The 27,458-nt window shown below is 35.8% G+C and overlaps 1 protein-coding gene across 1 annotated transcript in view; it reads left to right on the top strand.

Annotated features, from left to right (window-relative positions):
- The first annotated feature begins 3,086 nt into the window (after positions 1–3,086).
- The window catches only part of LOC104539401 (cadherin-18-like), a 38,261-nt gene continuing 13,889 nt past the window's right edge, over positions 3,087–27,458 (top strand). The window contains exons 1-3 of the mRNA XM_010182911.1: positions 3,087–3,193; positions 9,328–9,464; positions 21,235–21,356. Coding sequence (XP_010181213.1) covers positions 3,087–3,193; positions 9,328–9,464; positions 21,235–21,356 — 366 coding nt within the window. The remainder of the gene's footprint in view (positions 3,194–9,327; positions 9,465–21,234; positions 21,357–27,458) is intronic.

Below are 27,458 nucleotides of genomic sequence, written 5' to 3'. Positions count from 1 at the left end.
CCAGAAGTTAATATCTGACTGTTAGTTTTGTGCTATGTTAGTAAAAAATACAAGTACAGTCTTAGGCCTGATTCTGGTTTCTTGCTTTTTTTAATAGTCTGATGGTATTGACTTATAAGGGATGATGTATCACTATGGGTATGATACATGTATATACTAATGAGTACAAAAGTGTGCTTTCCAACACCATACCTGGTATCTAGAAGCTATAATGAATTCAAAGTTGCCTTGCTCTACTTTGATTTAAATTGACTGCCTTCTCTTCCTTTCTTTCAGATAGGACACTGAAAAATTAATGAATGACAAGTACATAAGATTATAACAATTAATGTGGTGTAGGAAATTGTTCTTCAGATCCTGCATAAGGCAGATAATTTTTTTTTTACTTTTGCTGCATTGGTAGTAACATATAGATATAAGCTCAGTATTTTCTGGCATCAGCCTTTAGAAATTCATGATAATTTTCAGTATGTGGTATTTTAAGATAAATGCTCATATGTAGATGAAAGAACATAAGCACAGAGTTTCATGTATTCCTGTTATTTTTTCTGAGAACCTTAAAGACCTAAAGTGTTGTAGAGGAATCTCGTTAAAGACTATTTTTCTGATGTAAAGTTTATATTTGCTAGAGGTAGAATAAAACCTGAACTTTTGATTCGAAATCAGTCACTCTGATTTTGATCATACAGTATCAGTGTTTTAAGTGAAGGGAGGTGCAGCAGAGAGCTGTGCAAGGGGATGGGAGGGGGTGTTGAAAATTAAAATTACATTTTTTATCTTTTTTTTTTCTTTCTGTCCTCTGAGATCAGTATCAGTTTCTGTGCCGCACTCCCCTACTGTCAGTAGGGAGAGAGGATAGGATTGGTCCCCTGCTGGAAAATATAAAAGTCTCTTCACATAGTTGTATTCATTTGTTGTACTTGTTCTTTGAATGTCATATAAGGGGAATAATGTTGGTTTGCCTTCTGCTATCCTGTGCACAGGATGCTTTGTTAGCTTCACTTAGGGCAGCCTGCTGAGATCAGTGCTGTTGTGTAGACTAACTCCCCCACCCTCACATGCCCGATGGGGGAACATCCACCCAGATCCTGCCAGCCCTGCATTTGTGGAGGCAAAGGCAGACATCTGTCCTCCACTCTGCTCAGACCCTCAAAGCATGACACTGTCATAACCCTGCGATCAACACCTACAGAGACACACTAATATCTTCCTAGGGTATGTGAGTGGCTCACAGTTTGTTATCAGAGAGGAGCTGTGTCCTCCTCCATCTTACCCCCTTCATTTCTTTGGTCTCTGTATTCCTCCAGCATTATTTTTCTCTAAGATTGTCAGTAAATCAAACCAGAAAAAGAACACCCTATTTTGAATGACTGGAGACAGAGGGGAATTTTTCTCCAATTTCTTCTCTGATTCCCTGTCTGTCTTCACAGGGAGGAACCACTTTAAAACATTTCTTTATAGTGTTGAGGTGGGAGAACTGTTGCTGATTTTTCCTCCTGAGGCCTCAAATTATTTCTGAATCTTGTCAACCTATGTGTCCCAGACCTCCCACTAACAAAAATGTCCATCTCTCCATGCAGTAGCTGGTAGGCTGTTCTAACAACTGCTTTGACTAGGAACCATCCAGCTCAGGATGGTGGTCAAAATCTCACAGAAACCAGAACCACCTCCATCCCTTACTTAGAGTTGTGAGAGAAAAAAATGACAGAACGTCTTTATATGGTGACTCTGAGAGCCTCATTTTTCATGCCAGAACATCATCTTTATGTTTCTATACTTTCCACTGACTTCAGAATGCCTCCAGTATTAAAAATTATTTTCTGGTTTTAGGAGTCAGCCTTCATATCTGAATATCTCTGTAGTGTAGTCTTTTGGTATGGCTGTTCAATTCCAATAAATAGGCATAAATCTGCTAATTTGGTTTAGTCTTTAGTATGAGGAGAAAAAAAAAGATAATATGTAAGTAGAATACAATTCTTTAGCTGGTAAACCTTTTAGGAACAAAAAGTGACCGGCATGTAACACTGACTGCACTTTATTTCTTAGCAGCATTGGAATCTGAATGTTAATCTCTCTGAATAAAAAGCAGCTTCTATATAACAGTTCTGCCATCAATGGATCTACTTAAAATGTAGTTGGACAGTTGTAATTCTGTGTTAGGAAAAGAAGACAAACTTTTATCTTGCTTTGACTTCTGAGTTATGTCTCTGAGGGTGTGGGCTGTTCTTAGCCTAAGTCTACTGGCAGAATTATCTAGAAAAGATGATCGGCGTTTAATATGCAGACAGAAACTGTCATCTAGAAAAGATGGGTGTATATAAATGGCTCATTTTCTTCAAGTGAACAGCTTTCCCCTTTTTCTGTGTCCAAGGTGAGCATTGTGCTAGCAATGCATAGGGGATGGGAATGAGAACAGGAGCAGGATGACAACTTCTGCATGAAATGCAAACTAGTAGTGGCTGCTTCTCAGAGGCTTTGCTGGGAGGCAGTGGTTCACTGCTTGCACTCCCCTGTACCTCCCAGGATCCACCACCTCACATCTCCCGAACAAGGAGAGGGAAGGCTGTAACTTCAGCTGAGCTGAGATTTTGGTATGAGAGTTGAGCCAGGAGTCCTGTACGGGAGACAACGAGGCACTGCTGATGGATTTCAGCTGGCAGTCAGTGCCAGAGCTAATTCACTGGGAGCAGCATATCAAAATGAGTTCCTGCAAATGCTCTGAGTGGAACAGTATTTTTCTCAAAGTTATGCTATGCCTGTCTGGGAAAAAAAAAAAAAGGCAAAGGAATGGTAAACAGAGAGATTACCTTCTCCAAGCTTTCTTCAAACGTATTTCATTTTCACTACTGGAAAGCACACTTGAAGGCTGTAGTTCTCAGTAGTAGTCTTCTGCTGAGAATACCTGGAACATCTAATGTCTCCTTAATCTACCAGACATACTGCAGGGAGAAAATTGGTTACCTGCTGAATTGACAGCTGACTTCTGACTTACACTTCACAATTGCATTTCTTGCCTGTAGAAGTTTGTTTGAACTACAGGGAGGTAGATTGGCCCTGGAAGTAAGGTAGTGTAGTGCAAGACAATCATGGCAACAGAATGTCTCCCCACTGTCTCATCTAGCTCCATGGAGATGCTGATAGTTCACAGGCTCATGAGGAGTGCTCCTGTCAGGAAGCAGAGTGAAGATGAAAGGTATGCACCAGAGTCATGTCCCACCATATGACATAACTTGATGCTCTCCAGCTGGCCAAACAGAGAGAGTTGCAGCTGATCAGTTCTCGTACTGTTCATCCTGGTATACTGTCATTTCCCACCTCAGAGGCAGGAGGAGAGAGACTAAAGTTCTGTAAATCCCCTTGGGCTAAATTAAGGTGAGCCAACATCAAAGGATCAATTAAATGTTTTAATGTGAACAGTTTGGATTTGGAAAATGTAAAAGCAGTTGGTAGTGTGGGTTCTTACTGGAAACCTTTTGTAAGAAAAGAGTGACAGGAAAAAGATAAGGAAAGATATCACCACCCTTGGATCTGGCAGTGATTCCTTGATGTTGATGACAGAGCAGTCCTTCGGTGATGGGTGTGTGGTGAGCGCATGCATGTGGCTCCCTGAGCCTGTGCCTTTTATACAGTCCAGGCCCTCAAGGACTTTCGTAACTCTTGGTCTGCTGCACAGGCGCCATCATGTGTGGAAGTGGTCATCAGCCCCTTCTCCACATTAGCTTGACTGGCAACACAGACCTGCACATCCTGAGCCCTGGGACAGGCAGGCCCCTCTGCTTCCAGCACTTCTTCTCTTTGCAGAGCAGAACTTGCAGCTTTTGTTATGCAGGACCTATCCTGCCACAATCTTTGAGACATTAACTCTCTCAGTCTCTCACATATACCTCCCTCCCTCACACTGTGCATCTGTTGCATACACTTCTTTTTCTAAGTTATTTTTTGAAGAAAAAAAACAACCCTCTGTACTTTGAGTCTGAGTATCTCTTTCTGAGAAAGTTTCTTTGCTTAAATTTTTAACTAAACAGGTTTCTTTATAATGGCATTTCATTTCTATTTGATAAATCTTTAGATGGTGTGAGTAATTGGTTTGTCAGACTCAGTGTCTAGGCTCTTTCTTAAAACACAGTGACTGGAGAGAGACATACTGGAATAGTAAGAGACTATGCCACTTGGCTCTCAAGTGGCAAATTGATGTTAATATCATCTTAAGATTGAAAAAGTTAGGGAGAGAGATTCTGCAAATGCTTATGTGTTTTAGCTTCAGAAGCCCTCCTAAAATGTTTGGAAACCATCGATGTTCCTAAACTCCTTTAGCACCCTCTAAAACTTACTTATTTTTAAGCATTCTCTGTATAATTAGAGCATGCCTATTATAATACTGAAAATTGATTTATATTGATAGAGCGGCCTTCTGCCTAAGGCCCATATTGCATATATATTTCTCTTTATTTCCTAATTCCTAATTTCCTAATGGTGGGAATATCTGTTGTCACTGAACCACCACTTCACTGAAAGACAGGAAGTGACGAATGAAGTCACAGGAGCCAAGGACTTGCTTTAGTTAGAAGCAGGAAAAAGAACATGGATGGAAGCTGGGAATGCCCTTCTGTTGAGTGATTCCCCCTAATAAAAAAGTGCTACATGTTGTATTTCACAGTGCTAGAAGGATTGAGTTTTGCTATTTAATTTCCTTCAGATTCTCTTCAGATAGTGTGACTAATACGTTTTCTATATTCATGATAATGTAGCTTCTTTGAGATTGTTTTCTGTTGCTGATGTGGATATAAACAGTTTGTGGAGAGCTGTTTACTTAGGCATTTATTTTTATTAACTTTCTTTATTAACATGTGCTATATAACTCAGATGTGCTGATTTAATGCTTAAAAGTATGCTAATTCACACAGCATTGTCATAAGCAAATGTCTGTAAACAAATATCTGCAATTAATATTATAATGTCATGTTTAAACAAATGCATTCAAAGTAAGAAGAAACAGTCAACTGAATTAAAGTGAAAACTGACTTTTCGTAATATCATAGAATGGTTTGGGTTGGAAGAGACCTTAAAGATCATGTAGTTCCAACTCCCCTGCCATAAACAGGGACACCTCCCACTAGACTAGGTTGCTCAAAGCCCCATTGAAGTAACTCTTTGAAATTCAAAATTTGCACTATAGCTTTTTGTGGATATAAAATAAAACAAAACCAAACCAAAACAAAACAGAAAAAAAAACAAAACAAAAACCCCCCAAACAAACAAACAAACAAAACCTCAAACAAACAAAAAACCCAAAAAGCATGGAAAAGCAGCTCAGCAGAGGTGGAGGGAAGGGTAGAAGTGGAAGGGTATGACTGTCTTTGTTGCTGCTATTGTCTAGCTGAAAGTAGATTAGATTAAATAAACTAGATTAAATAAATTCAGATGCCTAAGTAAAGCATTGTTGGCTCTGGAGTATGGTATATTTATGGATGTATCTGGTCTCTGTTCTCAGTGTGTAGCTACATCAGTGGCTAATATTTATAAAGGCCTAAAATATTAAGCACTTTGTAAATACAATGAAACTTTCTCTAAATGACCTCTTATGTGTGATAAAAATGAGTGGGTCTATCAAGGGACTTTCTTGTACAAAATATTTTTAGAGCACTTGGGAGCAGTGCTTTAGACTAGCATTCCTAGTTCTATTGTGTGGGAGTGTCTTCTGTAACTTGTTTTATTGAGGCATTCATGAAGATTGGGAACCACAGCAGTGCAAATGACTGCTTTAGATATCACAGAATCACAGAATCGCTTGGTTGGAAAAGACCTCTGAGATCATCATGTCCAACCGTTCCTGTCTACCCACTAAACCATATCCTTAAGTACCTCATCTACCTGCTCCTTAAATACATCCAGAGATGGTGACTCCACTACCTCCCTGGGCAGGCTGTTCCAGCTTCTGACGACCCTCTCAGTAAAGAACTTCTTCCTTATCTCTAACCTGAACCTCCCTTGGCACACCTTGGTGCCGTTTCCCCTTGTTCTATCCCCCATCACCTGGGAGAAGAGACCAGCACCCACCTCTCTACAACCTCCCTTTAGGTAGTTGTAGGTGGTGATGAGGTCTCCCCTCAGCCTTCTCTTCTCCAGGCTAAACAACCCCAGTTCCCTTAGCCGCTCCTCATAAGGCTTGTTCTCCAGACCCCTCACCATTCTCTGGCCATATAATACACAAAACAATTTTAAGGAAGAATCTGGAGTAATGGAGGAGAATTGAACATTATAAAGGGAAAGCATGAGATATTTATTCATGATCAAGAAAAATTCTGTCAAGTGGTGAATGTTTCAATATGCCTGTAACTATATACAAAAGTTAGCACATGAAGGGGAAGTGCTAAATTAGAAACATTTTTCATTATTCTAATATCAGTGGAAGTAAAAGTGTTAATACAATAAGTGCCCCAGAATAACTTTATTTTCCTTAATGACACAGAAAATGCAGTTGAAATGATTCATCCAGTACTGAGTTACTTAAACTGAGATCTTCAAGCTTCTATAGAATATATATGAATAACTGAATCAGAGTTCATATTTTAAAAAATAAGAGCGATGTTTCCTACATGTCTATGAAAATGAGGTGTTAGGTGGTCACAATTCATAACAGAATCAAACTTCAGTTTTTCTACACAAGCTTCTTATTTGAGAGAGATATTTTTCATTTTTGGTTCTGTACTTTACTCACAGAGTGAGGTAATAATTTGTTATAAATCACACACACACAAAAGCATTTGAGTATTCTTACTACTTTAATTTTGTTTGGGGTTTTTTTCTCATTTAAGTTCAGTTTGAAATTCTGTCTTTTTTAAAGATACTGTCTACAAATACTAAATAGCCCTATTTGTATTGTTCTGTGGTAGGCACAATACCTAAAAAGAGTATTCACTGTGCCTGATGTTGATAATAAGTAAACAATGTCCACAGGAATAATGTTTGCAGGGACAAGACTCTTGTATTATAAATTATCTTGGATTTGCAGTACATATTCCATAAGAACAGGTCAGTGAAGCATATATTTCTTTTCAGCAAATAATTCTTGTCATTATCTGAAGACCTCTAGAGTGACAAAAAACACAGCTGTGGTAGGAAAGAAGGAATTAAATTTCACCATTGCGTACCTAATTGTAAGCTCTACCAGTAAAGGGTCCTGCTAAGGTCTCCAAGAAAACTGAGGGACAATTATACTTCCTGTGTTTCCTCTGTCAGCATTCCAGATCATCATGTAAACTATGCTTGTGTATATGTGCACTGTCCATCTTGCCCACACAACCAAACATTCATTATTTCTACCTTAATAATAGTGTAGTCAAGAAGTTTCAATTATTTGTCATAGCTTAGGTTTTCTACACTGCCATGCATAGGAGGATTTCTTCACCTGAAGCATGTGTCTTCTGTACAAAGTTCAGATCTCAACATAATCCCATGGCAAACATGGCAGCTTTATGGACATTTAGATATTGATACCACTCTGTCTCCAAAGTTTTTGTAATTAGTAAAAGGTAAGGCTGACTGTGCACACAGGACATACAACTTCTCCACTGATAATGGCACAATCTTTCAAAACATTTCCATGACATATAAACACTTGGAGAACCTGAAAATCTGTGCTTCATGGAAGACTGAAACCTCCAGAGTCCACTTGCACTGTGGAGGTTGTAAGAGTCTGTTACTTGTTTGAAGCAACTTCAGCTGCCATCTTGCACATTCCAAGCATCTTTATTGAGCGTTTCTGGAGTATTTTAGAATGAGATATTCTCAGGTGGTTGTGGTTAATGAACCACACATAGGTTCTGACTGTAGCCCAGACAGGAGACAGTGAGTTAAATCCTTATTCCAGAGAGACATATAGTGGATGACAAATGCTGTCAGCGGTCTCTCCAACAGCTCCCACAGTTATATGGGAGCTGTTTCACTCTTGATGATGTCAAAGATTAGTTGCTGAAAATACTGGAAGCATGAAAAGAAAATCTTGAGTCCCACGAGCCAAAATAGCATATTGTAGGACAGATGTAAAATGTTTCTTGCAGGTGAGAGAGGTGGGTTCAGGTTCTCTCCAACAAGGAAGATCAAACCTAAGTCATCAATTTCTAGCTGGCTTTTCCAGCTAGATAGTGTCCTATCCTTCAACCAGTTTAAGTGACTCACTTAAACTGCTGCCTCCTCCTATAGTGCTTTATTTCCTTTGTTTTTCCATGTGTCATACCTTACTTTAATATACCATTCAATGAAATGTTTGCTTGTTTGTTTTACCTTTCCACAAATAGTCTAAATAGTGCATTGTGAGAAAAATAAAATTGAAGTTGGGGGTTTTTTTTCGTTTTTTGACCTTGGCAGCCTTTATGTGCACCACTTTTTTATTAGCTGGCAATTACACTTTTGGTGATGTAGAAATAAGAGCAATTGAATGATACAAATAAATCATTTTGACCTACATATAGCTTCCATATATTAAAAACTACACGGAATGAAAGCATGGCAGACAAATTATCAGGAAAAACAATTGTTATATAAAAGACTTAGAAACTTTTTCCTATTTTTTTCCATCAAGTCTGAAGTTAGTGAAGGGGACTTGATAGGGGTCTGTAATTGCTTCATTTGTTAAAAGCCATTGTAAATTATTCCAGCTTGAGGACAAATGTCTTGCCAATTTCTTCTCTTGTGTTCACTCCCCCTGCTTCCATTACCCACTTCAAGGTTTTTACTTTCTCTTCTAGGCACAGTGCCTAGAAGCCAAGGGAGTTAAACAGGGCTGCTTAGTGGTTCTCCTAGGCTAGTGGCAGTGGCAGCTCTGGGAATCAGCCATTTCTGCTACTAGTCTCTGTGATGGTTATGTTCAAAATAGCTTATATCAAGTCATCAGCTTCATGTCAAAGAGACATGCTTCAAAACAGGTACCAGGACTGAGCACGCTGGTTTGCAGTGACAAGCAAATAAGCAGAAGAGTAATATCCTACTATCTTTCTGTTTTCTTTTCTGCCTTTCCATTTTATGATTTACTAGTCAAAATATATGCATATATCCTTTGACAGGATTGTATACTGCTGTGTAAAATGCCACCTGTTAGAAATTGTTAGCTTTATGGCTCACAGTGGAAACCTTGTTATGTATCTAAAGAAATGTAACATTATGAAATAAATGAAATATGGTGTTAATTTGGATATCTCCATAACATAGAATTTTTCTTAGAGTGTTTTTTAACATTTTTTATGTTTTTTAAAGCTTTATGTAGCTTTCTGTAATTTTGGATGATACATACTTCAGTGAATACATATTTACTGTTTTATTTCTTCACAGATATTTCATTGATCATAACACAGAAGAAGATAGGTATTTCACCATTGATGCTAGTACTGGGACCATTAAGACTGCCAAGATCTTTGACAGAGAGGAGACACCTTGGTACAACATCACAGTGGCTGCTTCTGAGATAGGTAAATAATGTATTTTGCACATAATTTTAATAAAATTAAAAGGGAAAATAATAATTTTCAGATTTTAAGAAACACTATCTTAGGAGATAACTTTTATTTTTTTAACACCATGGGGTTTTTAGCCAGTTTGGATGAAGGAGAATTTTTTCTGTATGTGTAAAATCCTTAATTCCACAGAACAAATAAGGAAAGCCCTGCATGCCTATGTGATTCCACCTATGTAAATTTAAAATGTTTTTCTGTATGTGATAGAAGGCTGTCAGTTTACCCAGAATCAGTTCCAGGCATTCAGTGTCCTATAATTAAAACATGTCCTATTTGTGTTTCATATTTCATGTAACCTGGAGAAAAACACTGTGTAGTACTGTCTGATAAATACATCCTTCCTTCTTGTATCTGCTATTAACCTATTTTAGCAAATTGCATATTAAATATGCCAATATTAATTAATATCTGACAGATGCCTAGTAGTTGCTGATTATCAGGGTATACTTCTGGCCTTTTAATAGACAAATTGCCAAATAAAGATACAATAAATACTTGCCTATGCATTTGAAAGGCCACAAAGTCTGATGAATTCTCATTGCCCTCAGATAGGCACTGCAACAGTCAAGAAATGTATGACTGAGTAGTCCCAGATAAATGTTTTTTATATGAAGTAAGGATAAAGACAATTTCAGTTAACCTTTTTCTTACAGTGACTTTGATTTCGCACAAAGTTTTAGACTTTTAAACAACAAACAACAAACTAACTGAAAAAAAAATCCCAACCTTATCAGTAGATCCAGTCCTACTAAGTACTCTTCATGATACAACCTTTCAGTGTCACAATTTTGATCAAAATTGTGAAATATTTTTTATGTATATTCCTTTCTTTATTCTTTTTTTTCCTTTTCTGTTTTGGTTTATTCTATCATTGCCAGATGACACAATACAAATTTTAACTGTAACAAGTGGCACTGACAGTATTGAACCGCCTCTGCTTTCATTTGTTTCATCTCTGGGTTTACAGGGATCTGTTCTGCCTCTACATCCCTAGCACACATTATAGAATTAATAACACGCATATATTTTACAAGGACAACAAATTGTTTCTTATTATTGTACTTGCTTTTGCAACAGATGTGACATTTTGAACTAAGTAAATTTCTGCTGTAAATAGTAAAATCTAGAGTTTTATGCTTAGCACTTTAAAAAAGGTAACCACTGACACCTCAGTGTGCCTGACAATATCTTTGTTTATAATGTATTGTTTCAGTGCTGCATGAAATAAAATATAATTTAGGCCTAATCATAAGCAGGTCCATAGTAAGTGTTAGTGTTGAAAATTACAACACTGTTCTACTCTCCCAAATCCCTTTTGAAATCAGTAATTTGATCTATGATGGAAGAAGGAGCACGTGTGGTTCATACAGCATCAATGCCAGAACTCTTATGTTAAGTAATATCTATCCAACATTTACAGCCTTTTATGGCATTTGCTTTCAAGTCTGCAGAGCCTCTGGTGACATAATCATCATCAGGGGGATGAGGGGAGAATTTTATATTGGTTTTATATATATATTTGTACATATTTGTATATATTTCATTATTTTTTCCCATTAACATTATTATTTTGTAGTATTATTTAATAATATCTGTTAGTTTTCTTTTCCAACCTGTCAGTCTCTCTCCTTTATTCTCTTTCTCTTCCCCTTCTGGGAAGGGGAGAGGGGTTAATACAGAGCATCTATCCAGAATTTAGTGGCCAGTCCAGCTCTAAACCATGACACTTATCTAGGAACATAGCAGAATCTGCAAGAACCAAAAAAGTTTGTACTGCTTCAACAATTTAAGAGGTGTTCTGCTGAAATAGTCTTATGTTTATAGTTATTTTCTTGAAATGTTTTCCTCTCTTTACTTTTCACTACAATTCACTGACAGAATTCGGTTTCTACTGATCATCCTTTGGGCAGTTATTTGTAGCTGTGCTTATTTTATGCAAAAGAAATTTAGACTCAACATCACATTTCTACCCTCAAATGTATGATATGCTCATGTTTCAGCCTTATTGTTTCTGAGCCTTTCATAAGAGTTTTGCTGTCACTTTTAGTTTCAGTGTTTGACATAACCTCTACATTGATCTAATGTTCCCCGTGAAATCAGTGGAAGTTTTACCACTTTTCTCTGTGAGAATAATGTTGATGAAATGTAATGATCAGTGATTTTTCTGTTTGCACAGACACTGTCTCAAGCACACCAGTGTTCATTGCCACAAGAATGGGACAATCCTTTTTTTTTTCTTTAACAGCAGCATACAGTGAGGAAGAGTGGAGTTTTGGTGTCCAAGGCACATGACTGAAGCTGTTGTTTTAATTGTTTTAGTCCTATTAGTTCCTGAAAACTCCTTGTGGTATTAAGGAATAAAAATGATAAAATAATACTATATTTCATATTGAAGGAATAAATAATACTGTGTTTCATATCTACAGACAATGTTTGGGGCAGGGCCAAGGAAAAAGTTAAGGCCGAGCTATTTTAAGGTATGGTATAGGATCTGTCAATTAGAATTCTTTGTAATGCTAGCACACAATAATAGCAAGTAATTCAGATTCCTGAATAGCCTCCCTACCTGCTAAGAACTGAGGAAGATTGAGAGAAACTCATGTAAGAATAAGACACATTGAAATGTGGGCTAGATAAATAGTGAAGTGTGTTTAAAATTGTCTAAAAGGGCAAGCTCAAAGAGTTGTCATTAGTAGCCCAAAGTGCAGCTGGAGGGCAATCACTAGTAGAATACATCTGAGGGCTGATACTGGATGCAATACTGTTTAATCTCTTCATTTATGACCTGGTTGATGGGACAGAATGCCAGTTTGCAAATGACACAAAACTGGAGTAATGGATGGTACACCAAAGAGTCATGCTGTCATCCAGAGGGATCTCAGCAGGCTGGAGAAATGTGTGAACAGGAATCTTATGAAGTTCAATAACAGGAAATGCAGAGTCCAGCACCTGGAGAGCAATAATCCCATGCACCAGTACACATGCAAGGCCAACTAGCTGTAAGAGCAGCTTTTCAGACAAGGATTTGAGGATCCTGGTGGATGCAAGTAGGACATGAGCCAGCAATGTGCCCCTGTGGCAAAGGCGGCCAGCTGTATCCTGCACTGTGGGAGGAAGAGTGTTACCAGCAGGTTGAGTGAGGTGATCATTCTCCTCTACACTGCACTGATGAAGCTACAGTGGAATGCTGTGCCCAGATCTAGGCTCCCCAGTACAGGAGAGACATGGAGCAACTGGAGTAAATCTAGTGAAGGGCATGAAATCATTAATAACTGGAGTATCTGCCACACAAGGAGAGTCTGAAAGAGCTAGGACTGTTCAGCCTGGAGATAAGTAGGCTCAGAAGGAGTAGAAAAGAAGGAGTAAAGTGGGAAGAAAGAGTGAAGAAAATGTGCAAAGATGAGGAATTTCATCTGAGTTAAATGACAGGAGGCAATGTGCGCAGATTGGAATACAGCAAATTTTATTTAATCAGAAGAAGAAAAATGCTTTTACTGTGGGATAGGTCAAAAATGGGACAGGTCATCTAGAGACATTGTGGAGTCTCTGTTCTTATAGATATTGAAAACCCAACTGGACATGGCCTAGAGCAATGTACACTAGTTGTCTCAGCTTTGAACACAGAGTTGGACTTACCTGTATATGGTGTTGCCTTCCAACCTCAACCATTTATTTTGTGATAATGAGAACTGTGTTGAATGTGGAAAAGAAAAAGGACAACTATTTCTCACAACTAGTGATGTATTATCATAGAAACTAGGTGGTTGTAAAAATAATTGTGGATTATCCGATCAAGGGTTTTCTCTAGCATATAGTAGTGCTGATAACAAAAGCAAAACCAACAGTAACAGCAAAACCCCAAATCACAGCCCCTGCAAGGGAAAGGTGGCACTAAAATATAAATGGATGGACTTCTGCCAGTTCCAAAGCCAATTTCAATTAGAAAAATAAGCATGTACTTCAAAATTTTCAAAGCGGTGCTGCAAATAGGACAAATAATAGTATCCTTGAAGTCTTTGTGCTCAGTCAGAAGGAATGAAGGCTGCAGAGAGAAATGAACACTGATGATTGAAGGAATCAGAGAATGTCTTGATTTGAGAATCAAAGTGAGGATTATAGCTTTCACTAGAAATTTCTACTTAGAAATATAGCAAGGAAAACTGTCAGGAAACTCCTTTTAGATATTAATGCTAACAACCAAACTGAGTATGTTCAATATCTGCTCAATAGACACAGAGCAGACTAGCTTCTAGATATGGCTTTCAGATGATGTTCACTTCAAGAGATTACTGGGATTCATAAAGTACTGGACATTTAGATGGATAATAAGAATATCTGTGCTTGTAATAAGAAGTGTGATATTTTTGAAAGGAAGATAATTTCTTATATTTGAGGGCAGATCCAAAAGTTTCAGAGATTTATGAGTTACCTTCTATTGAGTATTTTTCACATATTTCTCTTATGCAGCTGGTAATTGCCAGTTTGTAAAACAGATTTCTGGGTTCACTAGATCACTGATCCTTTTGGGATGAAGTTATGGAGTTCCTGAGTGTCTCCAAAATGCTCTGCAGTGGCCAAGAAGAGCAATGCAGATAACTTCCCACTACTTATGTAAAGGATCAACTTGAATGCAATGAATGCTCAAACTTACTTTGGAAGGTTCTGTAAAGTATTCCTAATCTGTAAAGCTGTGGAGGGGCTGTGGAGAACAGGAGAACTGAAATAATAGGGTACCAGCCAGGTTCTTTCATATCCCCCAGACCTAAAGAAATGATGACAAGAGATGGTAAAAACTGACCACGTGAAAGGATATTGCACATACAGAGCTTTGATACCACAGTGTATTATAAATAAAAATACTTAAGAGATAGCATTATGCAATCGATTCTACAAATAAAAAGTTTCCAAGGCTGTTATACACAATAAGATATTTGTCTTTGTTTTTGTCTTCTGTATTCGCTTCTCCATGCACATTCCTCACACCAGATTTAGAGAATAAGTGTTGAGTGTTGAGTTGGAGCAATATCTCATTGACACATATGCAGTACTCTGTGATGTGGTATTGAAATGACCTCAGGAAAATACAGACATTACAAAAACTACACAAAGAAATGACTTTCAGATATTTTTTCATAGAGGTCCAATAAACTGCTCAAAATTAGGATATGTGAGAAGGCAGGACAGCTCAGGAATAAGAGTTTGGAACAGTTATCTTGCAAAAATTAGGGTAAAAACATTAAAGTGCATGTTCTAATTGTAACATAAGCAGTTTTTTCATCAATAAGTTTTGGTAGAAACAGAAACAATAATGGAAAGAGATACATTTAGGAGGAAAACCAGAGAAATAGTAACTTACAGCAGTGACATATAAAACCTCTTGAGATTTTGAATAAATATAGAAAGCCCCATAATTACATTAAATAAACAGATAAAGTATATAATTAGAGTGAGTTGCAATTATATGTTTTCTTTAGGTGCACATGGATATTGCCACCTCATATTACTGTCAATGAATAACAAGTTATAAAAAGAGTTTGCTGGTTCATTTTCATATCTTATGGTTGCATTGCAGCAGAAGAAAATTCCTAAGATTTTGTTAGGAGATTAAAATATATGTTACTTCTGATTGCATTACATGAGACTGTCATATGGAGAATGAGACCTGAAGATGGAGTGGAAATGTAAAGTAAACAGAATAAATTTGTTAAAGCTATTATGAGGCATGCTGATTTACTTTACAAAAAGTAGAATCAAAAGACAAAAATACACAGTTCATTTCTGTTTATTTCAAAACATATGAAAGTAGCATATGCATTGCCTGAAGGAGATAAGTCCAGGGAGTAATATCTTCCTGGCATATAGCACTGAAAGCTAAAAAGAAAAAAAACAGAATTTATGGCCTTTTTTTTTCTCATTTTAAACTTTTTCCCATAATGAAGAATAACTTTAATCCCTTGTGTTAAATAATCAATATTAAAAAAGAACCCTTTTCAACACCTAAAAGAAGTAACCTATATCAGAACAAAGTGCTGTAACAGCGTTATAATCTGCTAATCCTCTGTATCCAGTGGACAAGAAGATAATTGTTCATTTAATATCAGTGAGTTTGTTACTAGTTTTGTATCTTAGTTTTTCCTTGAAGTGTATTTTTTCTTACACTAAATATAAAATTTCCTTAGAGTAATTTTTGGTCTATATTTTTTTTTCAAAACTAATTTTTTCTTTTAACAACAGAGAGTATACTTAAATGATTAAAATCTCTCAGATGTTTTGACATCAGCACATGGAAATTTTGTCTTACGTATTGTTTTGCTACATTTATGATTACCTATATAGATACATTACAGAAGCAGACATAAAAATATTAGCTTAAGTCCTGCCCCAACAAGAAAATGTCACATTCATTCTTCATCTTTGGCCTCACTTACATCCTTCCCACTAGCTAGCTTCTGAAAGAGTTTTGGTATTGGTAAAACCACTTAAATTTTCCAAGAAACAAAAGTATTTCCCTAAATATGGACCGGATTACAGTAGATTTTAAAAACTACAGGATCCAAGTTGTAAAACTATTTTGCTTCTGGAGTAGTGGCAAAATGTATATCTGATATCTTTTTAGTGATGAGAGCTAGACACAATACTGGTACCCTGTTCAAACTTTCCAATGATATACGGTTTATTTTCAGCCTTGGCAAGTTGCCTACTAATGGACCATAAAATCATAATAATCTGATTTCTAGCAGAATCTGCTATTCTTTTACATGTATTTATCAATGCAATAATGAAAGCTTACAGAAGACCATTCAAAAAAACCAGTTGTTGATAGGCAGCTAGTTCTCCATCCTGCTCAAAAAGTGATGCTTCTAATTCCAAATTCAATGCTTATTTCCCTGCTTATCTTGGTTTAGTTGTTCGTTCTAGGCATGATGGATTTTATTCTCTTCTGTTTCTCTGGGGAGTGATATTATGAATGTTGTCATTGTAAGACAGTATAAGGTATGGCTCTTCCTGACGTTCCTTGGTGTTCCAGTTGGGCCTGTGTTTAACAAAGTTCATGCACCTGCTCCCCTGGGCTCTGGCAAATGCAATCTTCCTGATGATGGTAGCTATCAAGGTGGGTCTACGAAGAAGAGACAGTCTTTGGGATCATGTGACATTTTCCTGTTCAGAGCTTTGTGAATCAGTACCAGAATCTCAATACGGACACATTTCTGGCCACAGAACCAGTATATTTGGTGGCGTCTTTATTTACTCAGGAGATGAGCACCAGGCATGATCCAAGATAAATTATCTGTATCTTCAGGTTTGTGTTTGTCAGTGAAAAGTCAAATTTTTGCTACAAGAAAAAAAGAACATTATCTAGCCAACTTCAGATAACAATATTCAAAATACCCACTACCTTAAGAAAGCAGAATAGAATGTTACACCTATTACTAGATTCTGCATAATTTTCTCCGTGCCAAAAAATTTAATTTGACACATATACACCACCCTGAATCAAACCCAGTATCTCCTGCATATTACCAGTCTCACTTATATACTAGACATTCTTTCATCATTTTAGTTATTTTATATTTTATCCTTCCTAGATCTATGTTTAGTCTTCTAATGTGTCAAAACTAATCATCATTAGAGGAGCATGATGAGTGTTTTCTCTTTCTCTTTTAAAAAGTACCAGAATAGGTAGTTGGTTGAGCCTCTTACACACTGACTTGCCTCATGAGGTCTTGAAAAGGTGTCAAAATGAGGAAAAAAAAGAAGTGGTGTTGTACTGATTAAGATTAATATTTAATATTGATGATGCAAAAGCATAGGCATTCATTCTAATCCTAAAATAGATGAAGATTTTTGTTCTAGATTATGAAAACATGTAAAATTATTCCACTTTTCTGTAAAATCCTTCACCCTTTAAAAATAGTTCAGGCTATCTCTGGGTTTAATTATTCTCTCAGATTTCATAAAAATAAATGTTTAAGTATACCAGTTTATCTTAAAAAAAAACAAAACACAACAAGAAACAACAAACAAACAAAAAAAAAACCCCACAAAATACTGCAGATGTCAAGACTCTTATTCTGAATGTCATTCAGTTAGAATTTATTTTTATGAAATCCATGTTTGTTTTTTTTTATATTAAGGATGGGAAGTCTCAGACAGAGGTATCTGGATTAAAAAGAAGCTTTCTTCTTATATAGGAGTTCTATAGCTTGCCCACAGAAATTAATGAAACAGAAGATTCAAGACTCTGGACTGGACCTGGATAGGGACTTCTGTAGGTTCACAGAGGATTTGCTGGTAGAGGGGCTGATACTCAATAAATTGATTCACTTCACAGATATTTAGTATTCTGGCAGAAGAACTATTTATTCTGGGAAAAGTCTCAAGCATAAGAAAGCAAGTCCCTAAGGTAGGTGAATCAGAGCAATGTTTCTACTTCAGTAATCCCTTAAAACAGTGAACATTCACTTTGAAAAATGTACTCTTGAGGCACAATTGTAATAAGACACAGAATGGATCTGGCTGTTTTATAATGTGCAGGCCTGAAATACATGTCAGCACTGATTATCTTAAAACTGGAAATCTGCCAAACTGCTGCAATAAATTTGTCTAATTAACAAAAATAAATAAATAAAATAAAACCTAAAAGTAAAAGTTCATTAGGTCCTTCTTAATTCATTCTCATACTCTTTCACCATTGTAAATCGTGCCATCATCTTGCATGCACATCTATGTAGTATAAACAATCTGACAAACTTCAAGACTTTTTTGTTGATTAGTGTTAATACTTTCTGTATTAGCATTTTGTATTGAGTAGGCTGTCAATATAGAAATTTGCCTGCAAATCCCATGAGGTAACTGCTTCTAGAAAGATACTTGTAATGCCTTGTGCATTAAGAACTCTTTTGAACTGGTAAGGCGTCTATGAATTCTTTGTACTGCAAAGCAGCTGCAGAACAAATAAAGGTAAACTCTCTGAATTTACATGAAATCTCTGTGAGAATAATGCATATTTAACAGACTTGAGTAAGACTGCAGTGGGTAGTAGCGACAGGCATACAAGAGGACACATTCAAGATGGGGCAAAGAGGTCTGATACATTGTACTGAAACAGAAGTATTTACCATTTTTTTCCATACATTGGACTAAAAAGTTTGGTTTTCCTTCCCTGGTAACTATTCCAAACATGCCAGTCCTACAGAACAATTCTCTTTCTTTGATACCCTTTCTCTTGTGCTCTTCGTGCTTTTTTGCTTCCTTCATCTTAGATGTATTGCGCCCCCTTATAGTTCTGAAGATGGCCCTGCTTTGGGCTGGAGACTGGACCAGTGACGTCCAGAAGTTTCTTTCAACTAAGATTTTTCAGTGATCCTATGATTATCTGATAATCACAACTTCTTTTGCCTTCTGGCAAAAAACTCTTAGGGGTTTCTCTAGTATTAAAATCTTCAATTCCTTCACCATAGTTAATGTACCTACTCCCAAATGGATTTATTCAACCTCAACCCTTTACTGTAATCTCTGCCTTCCATGTTCTTTTACTCTGCTTTAATTTATACCACTTTCTAGTTCATATACCTCACAAATTATGAGCCTTCTGAATAAAGCCTCAAGAACAAATCTCCTTTTGAGTCATAGATCATCTCTAGATCATCTATTGCTAGATATCATTTTCTGTAACAGTAATTACAGGATTTTTGTAATTGAGTTGTCAGATGACACTGACAAAGGAAGTTACCTAAATGGGTTTGTAAGCTACATTTCAGTGTGCAATAAGAAATATTCAGTCTCTACTGCTTGTGCTGTTCTGCACAATCTCATGATCTTCCTCTAGGGAAGGATCAAACATCTTTTTGTGTTCATACTCATTCTGCAAATTGTCTCTTGGAGAGAAGATTGCTTCCTTCAGTAATAAGAATAAAGGGAGATGAATGATTTCTTTCTCCCAACTACTCTGTGAACAACCAAGTGTCATTTTTCCTCACCTTCACTTCATATATATGCATCATTTTAACATTTCTCAAAGTTTTCCACTAAAAGTGTTTTCTTGATAATAATGGAAAGCTTCAGTCTCACATGAACACAATTGAGATAGCCTTCTTCAGTCCCTTAATTTATTTGTTAGAAAAATATTCATAGTTTTCAGGTAAAACAGAAAATACTAAGTTGAGGAAAATTTCAGCAAGATAATAGAATTTGCAAGTCTTCTTGCAAATAATAAATGTCTTCTGAGTTTGTTCTTGAAATAACTAATGCTAATGTTAATTGTGAATAGAGGTTCTTGTTTTACCTCAATTAAATCTTTCTCTTCTGTTGACTTTTTTGAGGTGCTTTCTGTTGACATTTTATGGGGATATTGACTAAGTTCCAAAAGTGAATTAAAATCATCAGGTCATCATAGACGTATTAGGTAAAAAGAGAATGTAAAAAATCTGAAGACAACTTCTAGGCTCCAGGCTGTTTGGCTCTCATCCCAAGAGAAAACAGAGAAGGATAAATCTCTCACTTTATTAAAAACATTTTCAATATTCTCAAATATTCTTTCATTGGGATTTTACATTACTCATGGCTTTGAATCTTAAGATGTATCTAATCTATGATTTTCAGAATTCTGAGCAGAGGCCATTAAAGGTATGGCAAATATAAGGCATTTTACTATTTATGGCAGATATGTGTTGTGGATTAATTAAGATCAAAATAACCATGAAAAATGAGGTTTAGACTCCTAATGTTCTTGTTTTGTTTTGTTTTGGTTTGGTTTGGTTTGGTTTGGTTCTCTTGAGCACACACAGGGACATGCACTTTTAAAATGTCAGTGTATAAGACCCCATATTCTTCCATCTTGTTGCATTCAAAAAATTGACTTTGCTATTTTCTATTAATAGTTTCATTTCATTGGTGAAAGTAAAATGAAGTTTGTCATCAAACCAATTCATACTTATACAGAATTTACAAGGTATATTTTGGCTAATTATAAAAAGTTTTAATAGATAATTTTTTTCAACAAAATAAAATCTTAGTAAGGGAATTACACATTACTTTTATCAGTTTTATCATGGAAAGTGTATTCTCATTGAAAGGATTTTATTCATTGTGTTTTTTGACAGTGAGCTCTCACACAAGTACAGATCACAGCCTAAGACACTGTTATTTAAACATTATTTTCATACTGGTATGTCACTGCTAAAGCAAGACTCATTAACTACTTTGTGTAATAGCATAACTTGTGAGGAAGGTGAACTTAAGCTTGGGAAAGTTATATGTGTGCCTATACATTCATATTTTCTTAATATTTTGGTATTTCATTTACTAACTCTTTAAGGGACTGAGATAAAGGTTTTAAAATTTTTTGTATTAGATTTTATTCAATACTGTGATGACCCTTTCACATTCATTACAAAGCAATTGATCATTTCTTAGCATACAGTGTGACAGTATATGATAACTCAAACAACTTTCTCCCACTTCAGTTTCAGAGTAACTTGCATTTTTTTTAATATAACAGCGACTTAGGAGTCATACTATACTTTTCACTCTTTTTTTTTCTTAATTGTTTTTCAAAACAGTTAATGATACACAGCAAATATCTTTTAGTATCTTGCTACCTAAATTTTTGCAGCTGTATCTAGTTCTCATTCAGTTACTGTGTTAAGAAACCATGTTTAAATTGAAAATGTCACAGAATTTTGAACATCTCAAAAGGCTTAATACGCCCTTATGTATTTTGCAGACAATCCTGGGCTAGTGAGCCATGTTCCGGTTGGTGTTAGGATCCTGGACGTCAATGACAACCCTCCAGAACTTGCCAGAGAGTATGATGTAGTCGTCTGTGAGAATGCAAAGCCTGGTCAGGTAATTCTCACAGTTATCTTTCTGCCAGTGAGAAAGAAGAATTACTCTATCTGTTAAAGTAAGAAGTTTAATTCAGGGAACACGTCATAATTCTTTCTTATTTCATTTACGTATTTCACATTTGATTAAACTTTTTGACTGCATTAGGGAGAATTCATTTAACTAAAGGAAGATGATTTGGGAATATGTTCAATATATCTTTCCTGTTGCTGGAAAAAAACACCCAAACTATCTTCAGTAAAGACAGGCAAAACTTTGATCTTGTCAGATAAGTGATGAAATTTGACAAGTCATTATTCTGACCAAAATGGATGAAGCAGATTTAACATCTCTCGTCTAAATGCCACATGGCAGCAATTTTCAAATACAGCTCAGTGAAATTGTTGGTTAACATAGCTGCCATCCTGACCTTTTTTGCATGTTGATTGCCCTTTTCTGTGGAAAGGTTTTTCACAACTATGAGCATGGGGAGGGCCAGAACTGAGACTGAATGGCAGAATCACATTGTGGCCGCTGTTCCTGCGATCAATGCACTTCATTGCTGTCCATGGTTTATGGACGTTGTGTTAAGGACAATTTTACCAAGTTCCTTTGCGTTTTTGCATAGATAGAGATTTTACCCAGCACACTATGCTAGTTTTGCTATATTACACAGGTCATAGTTTTCAATTGGAAGCTCATATCTTTCCTGAGGTATATATTACTAGTAGTATCCCTTTTTTAATCAAATCTTTAAAAGCAATGTACATAAATGCATGGCTGGAAATTTCGGTTTTTAACATGACACTATAAAAATACTGTACTTTTTTAAAGTTTAGGCTGACCAAGGTTATCTTGTCTTTAACAGTGACCAAAAGCTGACACCTAAAGATCAGTATGAGAACATGGCAAGAGTGTATGATACGCCAAGTATTTCCCCAGTCTCAGATAATTTGCAGATCGTTTGCTTATCTAATTGTGGTTTCTGTGTTTTTTAGTTATCCTTTAATAACGATCTCATAGCTTTCTAGCTTTTCCATCAACAAACATAAACTTCTGAAAACTGCTACCTTGTGCATCAAGGAATTTTACAGATTAATTGCCTGTTTTGGGAAGGCTGCCACCTTTTTTTCTTTTTAATCTTCCGATGCTGTCTTCAATTATTATTTACCAGTTCTTGTGTTTGAAGAGAGAGAGAAAGAGCAGTTGATCCCTGTTTATTATCTCTTTGACATTCATAAGCCTCTAGCACATTGCCCATCAGCTCTCTTTTGTCCAGACTGAAGAGTCCTACTTAATTTGAATAGGCCGTGAAAAAGCCCTTCTAGACTATTGATCATTCATCTTGTCCTCCTCTAAACTTTCTCAAATTCCTCTTTATTCACTTTGGGATGGGGAAAAAAGGTTCAAAATGCAGGTATGCAGTGGTTTATGATTCTTATAACAGTTTATGCTTCATAGTATATGATGATCTCTGCTTTGTTCTCTATTCCTTTCCTAGCAAATTCTAACAGTGACTTTGCTGTTTAACCGCTAGTAGGCATTAAACGATAAAAACCTGCCTGACGTAACACTAGTATTGGTCAGCTCAGAGATCATCATCATGTATGTGAAGTTAAGACTATTTGTTTATGAATAATGAATTTCATCTATCTTTGTATTGCCTGTCTACTGAGTATTGGAAAGTCTTTAGTATCAGCCCTTCCTCATTTCTTCCTTGAACAACTTGGTATCGTAAGTAGATTTGGTGAGCTGATTATTCATACTCCTTATAAGAAGTTTATTATTACACTGACCAACAAGTGGGCCAGCATAAATATGTGTGGAACAGGAAATCTCTGTGACTTCCTTTCCTTGAAGAACTGATGATTTACAGAAGAGACCTTATTTCCTGTCTTTTGAGGAATTATTTGTGCAAGGACTTTCCCTCTTATCTCATGTCTGCAGTTTTATTCAGTGCTCTTATTTAGACACCTCACTCAAAGACTTTTAAAATCTAAGTAGATCTGTCTGTCAACTGATTATCACCTATTAACATTCTTATTAAAGTAGTGTTCTGAAAAAACTCAAAGCCAAATATAGAAAAAGTAGAACTTGTAAAAGTCCAATTGTAAAAAAATAAATGCTCTTTATCATTAATTGCAAGTGTTTTCAACATATTCTATTAATTTTAAAATTATATAATTTAACAATAATTGATAAATGTTATATTTAATAATGAGTAAGCTAAAGCATGCAGTGAAGCTAGCTCAGAAATGCACTATTTGCCAGGGATGATGTCGTTGGTGAGTAGCTCATGTTTCTTATTAGCAAAATATTCACTTTCCAGTAGTAGCTTTGTATATGGAAATTTATGAGAGAGATGTTTAAAGGATAAAATAAGTTTTACTGTAGCAGCATTTTCTCCTGATTTGGGTCAGTGTTGTATTTCTCTCTTAGCTGTTGCAAGTGTGAATGACTCCTGGCCTCTATGGCATTGAAATTTAACACCCAAGATTAATACTGCTGTGAAGGACTCTATGAGCAGCAGTTTTATTTGAAAGGCTGGATAAGCATGCTGTTGTATTCTTAAGCTTACAGGACTGCATTATGTACATGACATATACTAATTTTTATTTGCACTGCACAACAAGGCTTCAGAAAAAATTGCGATAGCTTTGCAATGGACAAAACCCAAAACAAAACACAAAAGTACATGGATCTTACTCAGAAGATTTTACTGTCTAGTTTAAGAAAGAAAATGACAGTGTTCAACAAATATTAAGGAGAGTCAAATAAACAAAGATTACAGAACAAGACAACTGTTCCATATGCTAAAAAGTGTGCCCAGCTGGATGGTTTTGAATCACTGAAAAGGCAGTATTTACTCTGACTAAATCCATCATCTTGTAACAATGATTCATAGGATTTATCACTAAAGAATAAATTCTGTCAGGTACTGCCAAGCACTTCTGCTTGAGTAGTGCTTTGAGGTTTGGCTCAAGTCCTTCACTGCCCTGTAAGAGTACTTATTTCATTCTTCAGAACATCTATTTTGAATTTATTGTATGCAAGATAAACTAACCAATAGTTTGTAATTTGAAGACTTTTTGTGTTTGCTTGCTTATTTTCAGAAGAGGCATCTATGGAGAGAAATCACAGTATGATTTAATTACACAGCCTCTGTCTCCTGCTTATTTTTCCCTCCACAGCTCTGTTTATTAAAAAAAAAAGCCAATAAATCTTAAGTACTTAAATGAAGTACCCTAAAACATCTCAAACAGAAAATGCTTGTGAAAAGATGATAATTTCCACACTGAAGTACTAAATTTACTACCTTAGCAATCACCTTGTTGAGAAGATAAACTAAGTATCTCAAACAGGTGAATCCTGGTAGGTATTAGATATTAAAGCAGATAAAGCAGCTGTGGTTTGATCCTAGATAGTATCCAGACTAGGAGAACTCTGACTTGTGGAAATATACTGATTTTGCAAATGATTTTGAAATTTCTGAAAATTCTGAAATATTTTTGAAAATTTCCAGTGTAAGAAAATGAAATTTTGCAATCTTGCACAAAAAAAATGAGATTTTCCTTTGCTTCAAATGTGGCTTGTTTTATTATTTTTAAGACAATGGGAGCAAATACTGATGTAAAAATAAGCTTAAATGCTTTGTTCTGAAAAGTGAAGGAGTAAAGCACTGACAGTTTTCTGATTTTTTTCAAGTTCACTGTTTTTCTTGGCAGAATATGAACCTGTTAAAATATCTGACTAGGTCTGCTAGTGATATTCACTATAGGTCTCCAAAGATGACAATTTTTCTTGGTGTTTTTCAGAGGAATAATAGGAGGAGTTGTGATGGTAGTGAAATGTAATTCCCCTGACACTATCCATCATTGTAAATTAACTCACAGGTGTGTATATGTGCACGTGCACATGCACAAACACACGGAGAACTTTTTCAGAATCAGGGTGTATAAGCATTGTGCTGCCAATATGATCTACTGGATGCTGTTATTTCTAATAGCCAAAGGAAATCAATGTTAGCTGGTAAGGAACACCTCTGCTATAAGTTTGCCATGTTTATTGATTCAGTTCTGAAGAGGATCTGAGTAGAATTTAGCACCTGTTCTCTATCCTCTTCAATCAGTTCTGTTCTTCCAATTGTTTCTTTTCTTGCCAACTCTTGCTTTAGAAAAAATAGCATAACCTTTCAGTTAGATCACTTCAGTGCTGTCACATGAACGTAACAGCAGCAGAGGTTCTGTGTCTACATTTTTTATTTTAATCAGCTTCAGTAAGGTGCATGTTAATGTCTGCTAATAAGCCATTTATTAGTTAATTAGAAAAGGATTTGGATGTCTAAATGACACACGTTTTTCTTCTTCACATTTGAACGAGTCTCTTTGAAGCCAAAGTCTCTTAGAAAGCAAAAGTATTTTCTGAAAGACAGTGACCTTTTTCTTTTTAAAAAGTTCTATTAAAAGTATTTTGACCTGTTGCATTACACACACAATATCTGTTTTCTACATGGAAATGCATGATTTCTATACCATCTGTTGCTATACTTTTTACATACATTGGTGAATACAGAGGATACTCATATTTCTACGTGTGAAATCAAGAAATGTAGGCAGTATATTTCACTGAGTTTTAAAGTTAGTTTTAAAACCAAATAAAATAAGCCAAAAAAACTAGTCTTGATCAAAGGTATTTTTTTGTTGCAAAATGGTGTGTTCTTGAAGCACGATTCTGTAAAATGTCACTGAACATTTTATGTAAGAGAGGGCAACAGGACAAAGGTTTATCTACTAGGCTGTCATATAAAAGCTGAAAGTGCATGGGAAAATGACATATACATCACTGATAAACAGCACTGAGGATTTATAAACAATATTTAAAGAATTCCTATTTTTTTAAGGTCTTATCTGAATTTTTTACATCTATTTATGGTATTTAACAGTATTTTTAGTATTTGAGTAACAACAGAAACTGATTCTCTTGAAAATATTATTTCACCAACTTTTTTTCTTTGTCTTGCTTTGCTTTATACCATTTCAACATTATTAACTAAATATATCTAAGAAAAATCTTATATTTTTGCTTTTATATCACAGTTGTTTCAGAAACATATATGCCATCTTTGAAAAATTGAATAGAAAAAAATTAACTTTTGCCAAACTTTTTCACCAGTATTGACATGACATTGGTAAACTGCATGATCATAGACATTTCAGATTGATTTTATTCCGCTACAGTTCAGAAAAAAAATAAATTACAATAGTTTAAAAAATATTCTTAGCAATTATTGGTATGGTTAATTGTCTTAGATGTGTGTAGTTGATATAATGTACAGTACTGTATATAGTCAATGGAATAAGCATTCTACTCTATTGGCTTTAAAATGTATTTGTTTTGCCTCTCTTATGTGAATGGAGACAGAACTGTGTGCTGTCTTTTAGTTTTAAAACAGACTGAACCACTTGAGCCCGCACCGTTTATGCTTCAGGTTCAGTCCAGACATACTGCAGCTGAACGCTGAATACTGAACAGAAAAATTCTTATGAAAAATCCCTTTTCCCTCACCCTTTTACATTCCCTCCAGGATATCTATCAGCTCTGTGCAGCAGCCTGTGTGGGTTTCACTGGCTATATCATGAGAACAAGTTTTATTAAATTCTACTTTAGCACTTGAGCTTCCAGGCCCAGGATGAAAATGAAAGCAGAGGTAGAATTATTGCTTCGTCACACATTCCAAAAGCTTAGCTTAGTTTTAGTTGAAAGTAAATTTTAAAAACCACCAAGGCTTTTCAAGGTAAATGTACTACCTTTCAAAAATACCTCTCCCATACATGATTGCTACATCTAATTCTGTTCATTTTGGGCCAATCAAACAAAAACCAGGAGTGGCTTCTGTTCTTCCTGTTTTGTTCTCCAGCAATTTAAAACTGATTCTTAACAGGTATTTCAAATAGTGATCTTGTATTATGTAACTACCATTTTGGTTAAACTATTATTTTTCCTTACCAATACTGAAGTGTGTCTAATTATTGAGATGGCAAGTAGAAGATGCTCTGTGTAGACCATGCCAGTTTAGGCTGGATTTTGACTCTACAAATACAGATGTTTAAGTGAAACTGTAAC

Source organism: Mesitornis unicolor, unplaced genomic scaffold, assembly GCF_000695765.1.
Source record: "Mesitornis unicolor isolate BGI_N332 unplaced genomic scaffold, ASM69576v1 scaffold26634, whole genome shotgun sequence".
Taxonomy (NCBI): Eukaryota; Metazoa; Chordata; class Aves; order Mesitornithiformes; family Mesitornithidae; genus Mesitornis; species Mesitornis unicolor.
The sequence above is the reverse complement of the archived record's forward strand: the minus strand, read 5'-3'. Positions and strand labels throughout refer to the sequence as shown.